Here is a 14,619-nt window from a genome sequence, read left to right as displayed (position 1 = left end):
TGATCTCTAGCATCATACAAAGTCTGAAAATAACATGTTGAAGACTGTGGATGCTAGAGTGCTAACAAACAAACAAACTGAACCGACTACATACTCCCTCCCTTTGGGGGAAGAACAAGACTGAACAATATATATTTTTTCCCAAATTAGTTTTTAATGTGGAGATACTGAAATAACAGCGTACAACAAACAGACAGATTTCTTATACATTCTATACACAAACTTAAAGTTTTAGTAACTTTAGCAACTGAAAGGGTTTTACAGATAGTACTTTTGGACTAAACGACAATCATAATACTCACAAAGCTGAAGGGCAAGGGTCACACAAAGGATCGCGCCCTCACTGGGCTCACAAAAACTGCAGGTGTGCTTCTGGTTTGACGGGACAAGGTAGTGAAAAGGAAATCACAGCAGGAGCAAGTAGTTTTAAGAGCCACAGGACGGGGACAAAAGACTCCATATACACCCCCCCCCTCCCCCCAGTAACACATTCATATTGTTCACCTTGTTGACTTTTACAAAGCAAGATGTAGTTTTAGATCCAATAATTTGTTTACTCATCCCTATCAGCAAAAGAATTCTCTTCATATGAAACACACATGAGTTTGCTGTAGTATTTTCCAAAATATTTTCTTTTGGTTGGCTCGAGTCTCCTTTGGTGTCAGATGGATGAGATTTGGTACATGCCACAACAGAACAAAAGTGTCTACATGTTTACAACACTACCAAAAATGGTTTAAACTGGTTATTGTAGCTTCATTTCCTATGACTCAAAGCCAGTAATATCAGATTTATCTATCTGAGCCTGTTGGGATGTTTAAACGTAATATGAATTATGACCCATTCTCTTTTTTAATAACCAAACATTTCAAATTTTACTCTGTTAAGAACGTCAGACAGACAATGGTAGTTTCACTTTTTAACAAATCCAGCTATAACTGGGCTAATTTTGTTACTTTGAATACACACTTTTTTTTTATTTGCACTACAGCTGTCTCTTTTTTAATACAACAGGACCAAGCTGATTGACTCACAACTTTAAATATACAAACATATTATTCTGACTATCATTGACAGGCAACCTGAAATGTGTTAAGGAAGCAGTACTAATGATATGCCCGTACAGTTACACCAAGACGTAAACAACAATCAAAAACACCGTAACATTTACCAGCCAGTTACGGCTATGCGAGTTATGACCCTTCGCTGGACTCTTCCCCAGCTTCCTCGTGGGCTCTTGGATCCATCTGTGACAAAACAGGAGATTTTGATGATTCGTTTTCTCCTCGGCCTGCAGTGGTTGGGTCATCAGTTGGCTCAGCGCTGGTGTTGAGGAATGCTTGATACTGGTTCCAGAAGCCTGCTGAGCTCCTAGTGGCTGGAATGTTTGAGGAAGTCATAGATGTAGAAGAAGGAAGTTGGTCAGTGGAGGAACGGCGACTCCGGGCTGACGGACGTGATGTTTTGGATACCACGCCGTGATGCTTCATGTGCCCCTAAAATTGAATAGATTTGAAAGATTTTTATTTATAATCATCATCTTGTAAAGACAAATCTTAATAGAATTTGGGTAGGCTAAAATTGCACAGCAGAGGTAATTTTAGAGTCCAGCTTAATTCAATTCAGTTTAATTCAATTTATTTAGTGCCAAATCACAACACCAGTCACCTCAGTGTGCTTTACATTGTACAGTAAAGCACTTGGTGACAGTGGGAATGAAAAACTCTCTTTTGTGTAGGACAAAATGCTCTGTTCAACACAGTAATTGTGCAAACATAACTACACATCTTATTGATATAAATGATGGAACTTGTTCCTTACCTTCAGCCCACTGCGACTGGCGTACTCTTTTCCACACTCAGCACAGCAGTAGGTCTTCTTCTCAGGACGAGACATCGGAGACGGGAGGGTTGGAGCAAGGTTGATGGGGCCAGAAGCATCCAGTATTGAACTTGAGCCGAATCCACTTATGCCATCTGCCCGTTCTTCCCTCCCATATGAACTAAAATGAAAGCTTTGACGTGTCTCTCTTACAAAAGTGGCTGTTTTCTGGGGTTCGCCTCTTACTTCAGCTCCAGTGTTGTCTGTATCCTCCAAAGCTGACGTCAGCTTGGGTTCTCCTTCTGGCACAGTTGCTTGGTCTTGCTTTGGTGTTGTGGGTGGAGATGAGAGCTCTTTATCTTTATTTATGGGCTCTGGTGATTGGGGCCTTGGAGAGACTGGGTCTGATTCCAAGGTTGTTGTTGTATTACCGTCACAAAGATTGGGGTTAGAGGTGGTGCTGGGACAGGTGTAGGAAAAGGGATCATCGAGAGCAGGTGTGCTTTGCAAGTCCTCTACGTTTGATTTAGAGCCAAGGAAGGCATCGGAAGAGGTAGATACTTCATCCTCTCCACAGTCCATCTCAGTAGCAGTAGGTGATTCTGTGGTTTTGGTAACACTGGAAGTAAATGGTGAAGGGGTAGATTTTGGAAGATTGAAACCAACAGTGGCTTGTGGAACTTGGTTGTCTTCGCCAGTTGGTGAAGCTTGATCTGTCTGCTGGGATGCAGGCAAAGGGACACTGACAGTAAGCACAGGGGGGTCTGCACTGCCTGGTGGTGAAGTCTGTGTGGTGGGATTCATAAAGGGGTCAGGGCTTAGGTCAGAGGGGGGAATGTGGTCTGGGCTGGAGGGTGCAGACTTGCCTGGATTTTGAGTGAACTCAGCTGATTTCATACTGTCAGAGGCAGGGACAGAGGCAACTGTTGCAGTATTAACTTGTTGAGTTGGAACTATACTCTTTGAATGGCCTGCGAGGGGAGGTGTATTACTTGAAGTAGCATTTGGGTCAGTGCACTGGGACTGAGATTGTACTAAGGATATGGCTTTAGATTCAGCTGGCATCTCATGTGCAGAATCCTCTGTGCCATCTGGAGGCAATTGTCCACCAAGGTGCATACGGATGTGGTGCTGAAGCACGAGAGCATTAGTGAACTTACGTTGGCACAGTGGGCAAGAGTTCTGTACACGTGCATTGGGGGGCCGGGCATGATGGGTGGCAATATGGGATCGCAGACTGCCTTTGGTAGAGAAGGATCGTCCACATATCTTACATGGAAAAGGCCGTTCTCCGAGGTGTGTGGCCTGGTGCAGCCGCAATGCTCTGGGGCAGCTCAGCACTCGTAGACACACCCCACACTGATTGGATGTAAGGTTACCAGCTGGATCTGTAATCAGTGATGGTAACATGCCTCCTGCCATGGCACTTGCTCCATTGGCACCCATGCCTAGGGCAGCTACCATTTCGCGAGTGAAGTTTGAAACCGAAGTAGTAACAAGGCTAGAAGACAGTGGAGATGCCATGACATATGTGGTAGAATTGCTGGCATTTGTGAAACTACTGTTTGCTGAAGTTGCTAAAGAGGTAGTGGTACTGCCAGATAACATTTCCATCACAGAATTGGAAGTATTGGAAGAACTCCATGGAGAAGAGGAAGGTCGAGGGGCCTTCTCTAGCTTCTCGACCAGCCTTTGCAGCTTAGAGGTTTCCGATGTAGGAGTGGGGGCTATGGAGGAAGGCAGGGAAGATGCATTGGTAGTTGTGGGTGGACCTGTGACTTTAGGAAAAGAAGAGAAGGGAAAGGAAAGCTGGGAATGGCTTGAAGAAGCATGTTGGTGGGAGCCTGGAGCAGAAGGTAGAGGGGTGCGGAGCAAGCCCAAAGCTGGATGGTTGTAGAGGGATGAGTGTGCAGCTGGGGTAGAAGAAGGTGTGGAGACAGTTGGGAAAAGAAGCTTAGGTAGGTGGGCTAGCTGGGAATAGGCAGCAGGGGAAAGCACTGGGGCATGGGGAGGAGTGTTTTCATCAAAGTGATGCTGCTTGGCACCCTTGAATAATCCTGTGATGGCAGAAGATGAGGACAAGGAAGGGTTTGAGAGAAGGGAGGTTGCGAGAGATGAGGTGGAGGAAGACGATGAGGAGGATGAGTTGGATGAGCCAGTTGTGATAGATGCTGCAGCAGCTACCACTGCAGCTCTGTTAAATTGCAGGAGAGAGTGGGAAATCAACGCTAGATCAACACTCGGGGGCAGGGGTAGGGAAGATGGGGTCGACCCTCCAGAAGCCCCTAGTGGTAGCCCAGTACTAGAACCACTGATTTCCAAACTGTCTCCAGATGTTTCATCCTCAGCCCTATTTTTTCGCTTCTTCTGTATCGTATTCATGGCACTAGTACTGCTACCGCTGCTCATGTTTTGTCCCATATCCGATCCCGCAGTAGTCCCTAATGCAATCCCAAACAAAGACGGTGGCAGAAGTGACAGCGAAAGCTCGGGGTTTTGTTCTCTGTGCCGTAGGAAATGAACTTTGAGGTTACCTCGTGTAGTGAAGCGGCTGAGGCAAACTGGGCACTGGTAGGGTCGTTCCCCCGTGTGTGAGCGGAGATGTATCTGCAGGGCTGAATCACTGCTGAACATTTTTCCACAAAAGCGACAGGCATGCTGGAGACGGCCGACAGTGTTGTTGGAACTGGATGCAGAAGAAGATTCTCCTCCGTTAGAAGCAGATTGCAGAGCATGTTGTGAGTTTGGGACTATAGGTACTGATGTGGGGAGGGGTGTGTTAAGGAAGGAGAGACCACTGTGCCCGCTCACTGAAGTAGTATTTGGAGACTTCTCATGAAGATACCGACTGGGTAGAGCTAATGACAGTGCTAGCGGATAGGTGGAGGAAGCCACTGTGGTGGCAACAGAGGAAGAATTCAAGGGAGCTGATGAGCGAGAGCTCACCCTTGTGAGACCATGAGCACCAGCTGCCCCACCTGTTTCCTCCATCTGCACCTTGTTAGGCTGCAGGATTTGAGACAAGGAGGTGCATTGCTGTGTGGGCTTGTTGACTGCTTGGGAGGGAAGCAGGGAGGAGAAACATGCTAGAAGAGGAGCCATAGAGGTGGAAGGCTGAGATGCAGTTGGCTGGGTTATTGGACTAGATGCCCTTTTACTGCCTTCCAGGCAGAGCTGAGGTACAGAAGGGAGAAGATGTTGGGCAGGTGTGTCTATGCTATAGGAGGCTCCACCAAGGCGCAGGACCTGTCTACAGATCTCCTCTGTTATCTGCATCTGGTGAATTTGTCTTTGCTGCAACACCCGAAGCTCCTCCAGGATCAAAGCTATGCTCAGCTGGGTCCTAGAAGGTGCACCCGAAGCAGATGACACTCCAGGGCTTGGGGTAGGTGTAACAGGACTCGGAGGGCCTTCGGGCACACGACTGGGGCTTCCAGGGTGTGGTGGAGGACATAGAGAAGCAGAGGATGAGGAGGAGGAAGAAGAGGTTGTGGTGGTGGCTGATAGTCCCAGCTTGGGAGAGGCCATTTGTGAGCTTCTGGGAGGGTAGGTAACAGCACTTACGAAAGCTGCGGAATTGCTGGCAAACAACTTGAAGCCAGGTGAGAATTGTATGTGGGATGTGAGAGGGGAGTAAGGGAAGTCTGATGAAAGGGAGGGCTGTAGGTCTTTGAGAGGCTGCTGGTGGGGCTTTATCGGTGAACAAGGTAGGGATTGACCCTCAGTAAGTTGAGAGGCGATCTGAGAGCCCTTGAGAGATGAACAGAGCGTATGGGGCAGCTGGGAGCTTTGAGGAGAAGACAAAGAGCACAAAGTAGAATCCGTGATAAATGAAAAGAAGTGTGACTTCAGTGCCGAGGTGTCATCTGCAGGTATTGAAAAAAAGGAAAAGAAATTTAGGTGGCTACTTCACGTGAAGGGTATGAAAAAACAAATGGTCTATAGGAGGTGAATTTTGGCCTCAGGGGTTAATTTCCAGCCAACTAAACTAAATGTTTTTTCCTGTTCTCTTTGTGCTGCTTCTTTACTGCTGTCTGCACACAGACACACATGCTTGCACACAAACACACACATGCACTCAGAATATACTACTCACCCGCAGAGGAGACCACCTTGTTTCCAGGGAAACACACACAAGACCTCCACTTCCCTAAAATAAAATAAGACGCATCCTAAGGCAATCTTTCATCTATGCCTTTCTTTCTTTCTTTCTTTCTTTCTTTCTTTCTTTCTTTCTTTCTTTCTTTCTTTCTTTCTTTCTTTCTTTCTTTCTTTCTTTCTTTCTTTCTTCCTCCATTCAGTCTGTCTTACTGAAGAGCCCATCCCCCACTGGCCCAGTAGGGGTGTCAAGAGTTAGTTCTTAGTCAAGTACTGAACACTTTGCAGGGTATCTGACTGGCTAGTAAAACTGACTTTAAACAGTTGGGGGTCCCATTCCTGATAGGCCAGCCAGAGGAAGAGTTTGTCGTGCAAGCAAAACAAAAAGGCCATGACAGACATGACGACTCAGCAAATATGTTCTGCAAGCAAACTCCGTAACACTTTGTATACTCACGTGCACCCAAATGCATACAGAACTTCCTGCTGTTAGCTCAACAGCTACAATTTTGTGACACAATGGGGTCCCTATTCCTGTAACTGAAGTGGACAAGCGGACACAAATACACACAACTGTGTGTACACACACACACACACGCGCACGCCTTCACACACACGTCTTTGTGGGCATGTTCATGCTTCAGTGGCTAGCAACAAAGCTGAATGGGGACAATGGGCTGTTGCAGTTAGAACACCTTATACAGTGCCCCACAAAGTTTCTTTTTCCTTGACCTTCTCGTGCTCACGTCTTTGCTTCAAACCCTAACCCTTTCATAGCACACGCCTTCAGGTTCACCTTGCATTGTTTTTCAGTGATACTGCTTTTGATTTATTGTGTTTTTCTGAAATGTGGGTGGTCTGTGTGTTTGAAACTGGCAGTGTGAGAGGAGTGAAGATACTTGGGTTTAATAGGGCCAAGGAAGCAGCTTAAGGCTTAAACCTGCACAGAAGGAATTAAAGCGTCTGCACTCAAATTATTCCAGCAAGCCATTTTCTTAGCACAATGCTATAACATGCACATTTAACTTTGGTTAAACTTTTAGCGCAAATGAACTCAATTGAAACACTTAAATTGAATTAATAAAAGGCTGATTAAGAGTAAATGATTACATCTCAGTCAACAAAGCTTAAAATATAAACAGTAAAAACATATTTGAAGTCCCAAAGGAGCTAATAGTCATTTTAATTTAAACTGTAAATGTACATCCTAAATAAGCACTACATTTTAATGTACTTGTGTAAAAGGCACAAAGCGCATACTAAGAAAAGGCTAAGTCTCCTATACTACGGCATCCAATGTGAATATCGTCTTACTTATTATTGATCATTGTTCTATTGATTTATATAGTCTATGTCTCACCATGCTCAAGTTTCCGACAGGCACCCAGGGTCAGGCTCATAAGCTGCTGGGGTCGTTTCTGTTTCCGACGGGACATGCTTCAACAGGATGGGACCGACGCAGGGGCGCATTGGCCAACACACAACTTTTACTCTGTCTCCCTGCGCACTGAAAAAAGCAGGTAACTAAATTACTTAGACAAAAAAAAAAATGAAAGAAAAAAGAATTAAATAAATAAAGACAAACTACAGTATGGTTTCCAAAAATCTGACACCGGGTGATCCGGTTCGATTAGACTTAATAAAGTGGCTCCACGTTTGTGGCATTGTGGAGAAGAGGGGGGGAATACAAGAACCAAAGAGGCATGTGTGACAGTTTCTCTCAACAAGTCTTTCTATTCTGAAAACACGGCGTTGGCCCTCCTTCTCTGGACACACACACACTCGCACACACGCATACACACAGCTCACTTGTTCATCCACTACTTTGCATTCAAATGGCGAGTGAACACCCCATCTTTTGAGCCGAGAGTCCACTGCTTCTGTTCGGTAAACCCTTACACATTTACGCACAAGTTCATCACATTATGAGTCCTCCCCGAGCAGTCGATTGTTAAAACGTAAAAGCTAATAGTGCGCAAGGAAGGAAGAAATCCGTATCCGCTAAAACCTTGTTTCCCGAGACTATAAATCAAACGCATCCTGTCACGGGGCGTGTTGTCGAACACCGACACTTCAAAGTGTGCGTGGGCTGTGTTCCCCCCCTCCCGACACCTCCACAAACAGCCTCCTGCGTGAGCTCGGTGAAACAGAGCGCCTGAAATCAGGTGAAATTTGCAACAATGACGTCGAGGGAGCTCAGCTGAGTGAACATCACCCTCTCCGAGCCTCTCCAACACATAAGGCCACTGACTGGAGACACAATGCTCCCTTTTCAAACCTCATCACGGCTGCTTAGCACGTGGAGTTGGAAAAAAACACAGCCATGTTGAGGAGAAAAATACATTTTCCACTTGGGCCCCGTGACAGTCCCCCACCCAAAGAGCATCCACCTTCTTCCCTCTCTTACTGGGGCTTGGGCAGAATAATAATGGAGCCAAAATTCTAAATCAGTAATTAATACGGGTAATAACCATCCACTAATCTGACGTTCTTAACAGCAAGATTATATTGGGAAAAAGGCTTTCTGTCCAAACCAGGCAGTGATTTCGGAATATTGTAGGGATTAAAAAGGAAATCATTTGGCTAATAACCTACGTGTCATTGTGTAATCGCTGGTGTCTTGTAAAAGAGAATGAAGCCATTACTCTAATAGCAGACAAACAGTCGAAGCGGATAATATCATCCCTTTTAACCTGGTCTCCATCATTCCAACAAGGCCTTCTTATTCTTCTTAATATTAGTATGATTTTCGTGCCATCTCGCCAGTTTGATCGCGTATACAAAGGCTGAACGCGCGCCCGTGTGTGTATGTGAGCACCAGTGTTTGGAAACCAAGCTCAAAATCTGGCCCTGAGATGCGCGTCCCCGCTACTGTACGGCGACCTGTTGCACGCCACGCGCGTTCCTACATCATAACAAGTTATGATTCATAAATATTATGACTTCTCCGGAAAAAAATGCAGTCCCGGATGTGCATTTCCCCCACAGGCCGCGCGTCGCCGACACAAGCCCGTTAAATATAACACAAAGAAAACTTACCATGTTCGAAACGATGAATTTTTGGCAGCGATATTGTGTAATGACAGGAGAGAGAGAGGGAGAGAGAGAGAGAGTGGGGAAGCCGGGGAGCTTGTGTTGGGAAAGATCGGCTCCGTCTCTCAGCCGGGACACTGGCGCAGCATTTTCCTATTCACTGCCAGGGATGCGCAGTCACACAGCCGCATTTTTTTCAATTATTTATCTCCGTAGAAAACCGCGTTCTTTCTCTTATGACAAAAGGGTTATTATGCCTGAGTGTGTTCACCCAGAGTCCAGGGTCAGGAGCGAAAGCAGGACCGGTGCAGATAGCCGTAGCCTGCTCGCTACAAGGGGAGGATTATGTTTTTCCCCCCCTTGGCCGTAGATTACGTGTCGCTCTTCCTCCCCTCTTTGTATTTGTCGGGGCCTGCTCCTGTCCGGCCTGTCTGCGCTAGCTGCGGTACTGTCTGTCTGTCTGTCTGCTAAACTGGCTCGGTGTCTGTCTCCCTGTCTCTTATAATTAATGGCCCTCGCCGCCAGACGGTCCTTAGGGAAACTGTGACCACGGTTACCTCCACATTGGCTCTCAGTGTGCATGTCACATAAGAGTGCAGGCCCGGGAGCGCGCACACCTCTGATGCAGACATGAATCCATGTAGGATTTAAGTGACAGAGGTTCCCATTGATAAAAATAACAACCACTACTGAGTCATATTATTACCCTCCTAGGACCTGGCGTCCACATATGTGGACATCACATTTTGGGTTATTTAGACCAAAATACTCAATTTTGCTCTACAGGGGCCTGATATCCACTTACGAGGACATTATACTGTTACTGTTCTATCGAAATTTCAAACGAATATCCTCATGTGGCTCTCGTTTTTCTTAGAAACAAAAATCAGGTAAAAAAATGAAAATCTGGTAATTCTTTGTTTTTACAATCATCGGGTCCCAATCAGCCCAAATATCAAAGAGAAATTAAAAATGCATGCCGTGGAAGAGTTCGGGTCTTAGGAGGATAATGATTTCTTTTTTTCTTTTTCTTTTTTAAGGTTAGATATCTCTGTAGATGTAGTCCACAGACTGATGTTGTATTGAATTATCAAAAAAAGAAAAAGTGAGCAGCCCACTTGAGCCACTCTATCATTATATTTCGTTCATTTTGGAGACAATATTGTGAAAATCAGTAGAAGTAAGTGATGATATAAAGAAAAATTCTAGTCTCCTCCAGAGTATTTACAGGCAATTTATCTTTCTTTGGTGACCCCTATGAGAAAATATGAATGATTCATGTTCATGCACCGCTTATATTAGTGTTAAACAGTGTAAAAAGCTTCTGCTGTGAGTTTCTTTGTGCATTACAACGCTTATTTTGTCAGCTAATGATGTAGTTGTGCCAGCAGCCTCATTTTTTATTTGTATTACTGTCATGATATTGATTATTGTCTTATCTTAACTCATAAGAATGTCTCCCTATAAGCAGACAGGTGCGGTGGCTTGTGTGCTACAGCAATAAAGCCACTAGGTGTCTCTCAAAGACATGTTAAAAAAGAATACCAGTGCTACGTAATTAGATACTGAACGAGTTTACAATATCTTTTTAATCAGTTGATTGGACACATCTATATAAGGTCCTACAGTTGACAGTGCACGTCAGAGCTCAATCTGAACCATGACGTCCAAAGAATTGTCTGTGGATCTTCAAGACAGGATTGTATTGAGGCAAAGATTTGGGGAAGGGTAGATCTGCAGCAGGAGGTCCCAGTGAGCACTGTGGCCTCTATCATCTGTAAATGGAAGAAGTTGGGAACCACCAAGACTCTTCATAGAGCTGGCTGCCTGGCCAATTTCTTCTTGTCTGTAATTGTCTGTACAACCAAATTCCCCCCTGTGGGACAATTAAATGATTATTCTATTCTATCTGTTCTAATGAAGCTCGTTAATGACAGTTCTCTGCTTTGTTGCAACCTCTGCTAGCGAAAGTCCACACCTGTACGGCTTACATTTTATAACAATGACAGTGCTGCACATGCTGCAAATATTTCATTTTTCTAGTTCAACATCTGCAGGCATTCACTGTTCCAGTGTCTTGAATGATACAAAGTTGAAAAATAGAAACATCAAATTTCATTTGCTTCACATTGCCTTGTGTTGCTCACATCACTTCCTGTTATCTAGATTGCATTATACCTTAGATTGTAAAGTAAGCGCAGTACTCAGTGTTAAGGGGAAGATATTTGTTTTTATTGTTGTTAGGGGCCCAATTGAGCACCGTCCTGACACCTTTACATTCATACCACTCTCCAAAAAGAAGGAAAATGGGACAATGGTGGTCTGACTGGATCTCGTAAATACCTACATGTCCTTACTCAAATAAAGGTAAAGAGACAGTGAGTGCTACTATGGTTCAGGGATTATGCTTGACTACTCTAACAACCTCATTCTGATCCTCTTGCCTTGTCGTTGAGACTTACGTTAAAAAAGTGAGTTTTGGATGCACCATTTTACTCTTAAGAGTCTAGTGAATAAAGACCCCTTTATGATCCATCCATCCATCCATCCATCCATCCATCCATCCATCCATCCATCCATCCATCCATCCATCCATCCATCCATCCATCCATCCTAACCACTTTTCCAGGGCGCTAAAAATTATCCTACCTGGCAGTGGATGAAAAGCAGGGTACACCCCAATGGGCCACCAGTCTATCACAAGGCTAACCCAATAGATAGACAATCATTCAGGCTCACATTCACACCTACAGCCAGTTTCAAACCACAAACCAGTGAAGGAAAAGTGTTTGCAGCCTGAGAGACACACTATCCATCCCGGCAACCAGCAGAGAACTCAGACTTATTAGAGGAGGTTTAAGGCCTCTGCTGCTCAGAACCTACTACATGCTGGATATCACTGAGGCCAGAATTTGTTTAAACCATGGGTCCAGAGAATAGTCGCAGTTATGGTAGCACCACATGGGCACGAGCATTATCACCCGTCTGATGGTTTTAAGACCCAAAACATCCTATGACTTTAGGAAACATTACTGATTGAAGAGTCCAGGATATTGTACATTCAAATTACTCATACTGTTAAGTCAGTTAATAAATAACAAAAGAGGTTTTTTTTGTTATTTATTAACTCTTAGCTTCATGCCTAATTCTATGAAGTTACATTGTCATTAAAAAAAACAATAACATTTGAATATTTCAGGAGCTAATTGGTGTTTCTTGAATGGATGTGGCAGGTCTTTGAAATTTTGAACCTTTATTATAATGAAAAAAATGGATGTCATCAGCTCTCGTAAGTTCACATTTCTTAGAGGTGTCTATTAAAGCATGAAAATTACAGTAAGACCTCAATACAGGATGCTTCCTCCAAATTTTTAGATTTTTCATCAGAGATGCCAGGAGAAAAATTGCAAAAATGTTCCCTTGACAAAAGTTCTGTGATTATTTGCTTTTCTGTGTGCAACCTTGTGCACCGCATCTTTGTGCCGAAATCCAACCCAATCCATTTCTATACTGAATATTCTGAAGGTCGTGTTTTTAATTGTAAAAAAGGCTTGGGGAAGAAAAGAAGAAAAAACCCCAAGGTCTTCTTTCTCATGTCTGTGCATGGAAATGTTGGCAGAAATAAAACAAAATTACTTTGTGTAAAGCTGAAGACCTGTGTTTGAGAGCAAATAACGCACATATATTTGTATTCCTTAAGACAAAAAGAAAAATTAAATATAGAGGTAAATACCTCGCCCTTCTGAGCTTGCTGCATATGTTGTTTGTTTTGTCCCCAGTATCACTGACTGAATGGTTCACGTTGATAGTTTTTGTGATGGGAAAATACAGTAGTATGCATGTGTGTTTCTTTTTTTTTTTTTTTTTTTTTTTTTTTTGGCCTGTCCCGTTTGGCTCTTTTGCCATCAGAATTGTTGTCTAAAGGCAAAGAAAGATGCCCAACGGATTTACTTTACCAAACTGACCATCCCAGCCTTGCCGTAATGGTCCATTTGATTCACCTTTTATTGTTTATTTTATTTTCACTTACTGAATACGGGACAGACTTGACTGGGGGAAAGAAGGGGAGAAAGAAAGAGGGAAAGAGAAACAGCTGAGAAGAGGGACGGGGGAGAAGGGCAAAAGACAAAAACCAACAGAACGGGCAGAGAAAAAAAAATGCATATATCAATCACCTGGATCACCTGCTGAGAAAGAAAAAAGAAAACAAGCAGAAGAGAACAAGAGTAATAGAATAAACAACATCACAATGATATATGGGAATATGACAGTAAATACTAAATGTTAAACATTATTGTGCAGCACATAAGATCAACAGAACACAGTGTGCTTTGAGGTAGGAGCCAAAAAGGGTGTAGTTTGTGGGTGTGATCACCCGTGTGTACACCTGTGAGCATGGACGCGCTTGTTTTTTGTTTTTTAAAAGGTTCCTTCATGTAATAATCTGCTAGAGGGTGTGGGGGGGCCACAGCCCCGTCCTCCAGGGCGTGAAGCAGGTGTGGAGGAGATCAAAACTCCAGACATCCAGAGGCCCCCAGAACACAAGAGACCAAGGAAGACCAACAGAGGGGCAGCTGCGCCACTGTCCCGGAAAGAGCTGAGGAGAGTCCCAGATGAGGGCTCACTCAGCAGCCGCGGAGCAGAAACCAGGGGGAGTTGCAGTGACGCGCCCGTGAGCTCCGCCGGCAGCCAGCTGCGCCTGAGTGACCGAGCCCCAGGCCGAGAGGCCGGGGGCACCCCACCTCCGAAGTGGCCCGAGCGAGCCCCAGGCTCCAGGCCCCGATAAGCGGCCGCCAAGGAGTGAGCCGGTGTGTACCTGGACGCCCATCCCCGGACACAAAGAACCACCAACGCACCGATGTCTGAGGGGGTCCGCCACTGGCAGGGGAAGTGGTGGTAGGGGGAGATAGGCCTCCAAACCTTGGAGGGCCTGAGATGTCCCCAGAGAGGTGACGCCTGACACCCAACCTGACATATAGACACAGACATACAGGCACACACAGATACAAACATCCATTCCCACCCTCATGCTCTCATATGCATCCACACTCAACCAACGTGGAGACAGACATAAAGAGACGTTGTACACACGATCACACTCCCCAAGCGTACTCTACAAACCGGGTCTAGGTGTCCCCGCCCCTGGAGGGGGGAACTGCACCCAGACCCAGGTGGTGTTTCCCTTTTCCCTGCGGTGGGGGGAGGCAGACCGCCCCGACTCCGCAGCAGCAGGAAGGCTCCACACTCCAGACCGCAGTCGGACGGCCAACTCCTCCTCCTAGTCCTAGCCCCCCTGCTCCAGCAGGTCGCAGAGAATGGGGGTGAGAGAAGACTCCAAACCTCCCTCCACCCGCTCATTGTAATGTTGATGCATGTGTGTTCTAAGGTGCATTTAAAACCCAGGAGGGCTTGGAGCTACCTGCCAGAGAGCAGCAGGTAAGCGCATGGTCCCTCCTGCTAGCCCTCAATGTCTACGTGTATTTAAAATTGAGAGGTGGGCAACGATGCCAGGGGTGGGGTGTACACCCTGATGGTACTTTGGACTCCGTGTATCGTGCCCACCCCCAAGATCCTATATGTATGTGTAATGAGAGTGTGAGTAATGTGAATGTCTAAGTTGTGGGATAAAATTGAGGCAGAGGCAGCCAGAAGGGGACAGAGGGGGGG

General features: G+C 45.3%; 1 protein-coding gene across 4 annotated transcripts; it reads right to left on the bottom strand.

Annotated features, from left to right (window-relative positions):
- Nucleotides 1-143: 143 nt before the first annotated feature.
- sall2 (spalt-like transcription factor 2) lies at nt 144-9,302 on the bottom strand. Of its 4 annotated transcripts, XM_086272157.1 has the most exons (5): nt 8,959-9,302; nt 7,280-7,426; nt 5,918-5,971; nt 1,822-5,687; nt 144-1,496 (listed from the first exon to the last, which is right to left on the bottom strand). In XM_086272157.1, exons 2-5 carry the CDS (start codon nt 7,353-7,355, stop codon nt 1,194-1,196), a joined length of 4,299 nt encoding a protein of 1,432 aa, XP_086128283.1. In that variant the 5' UTR covers nt 7,356-7,426; nt 8,959-9,302; the 3' UTR covers nt 144-1,193. The 4 variants fall into 4 exon arrangements, with proteins under 4 accessions (XP_086128283.1, XP_086128285.1, XP_086128284.1 ...); XM_086272159.1 differs by lacking the exon at nt 5,918-5,971 and having other exon boundaries at nt 8,959-9,300; XM_086272158.1 differs by lacking the exon at nt 8,959-9,302 and having other exon boundaries at nt 7,280-8,943.
- Nucleotides 9,303-14,619: the final 5,317 nt, after the last annotated feature.

This window comes from Aulonocara sp. 'chitande type north' Nkhata Bay, linkage group LG18 (assembly GCF_057382095.1).
Source record: "Aulonocara sp. 'chitande type north' Nkhata Bay isolate Kocher_YH1m ecotype deep benthic linkage group LG18, A_spYH_male_GT1.1, whole genome shotgun sequence".
NCBI classification, from domain to species: domain Eukaryota; kingdom Metazoa; phylum Chordata; class Actinopteri; order Cichliformes; family Cichlidae; genus Aulonocara; species Aulonocara sp. 'chitande type north' Nkhata Bay.
Note: the sequence above shows the minus strand (reverse complement) of the source record. Positions and strands in the feature narration are given on the sequence as shown.

Bases quoted from the DNA above. Each gene is read 5' to 3' on its own strand.
- sall2 (XM_086272157.1), bottom strand. From the start codon at position 7,355: ATGTCCCGTCGGAAACAGAAACGACCCCAGCAGCTTATGAGCCTGACC. The intron at 5,972-7,279 runs GTGAGACATAGA...ATTTTATTTTAG, and splicing joins CTGTCGGAAACTTGAGCATG to GGAAGTGGAGGTCTTGTGTG. The intron at 1,497-1,821 runs GTAAGGAACAAG...ATTCAATTTTAG, and splicing joins CCAGTCGCAGTGGGCTGAAG to GGGCACATGAAGCATCACGG.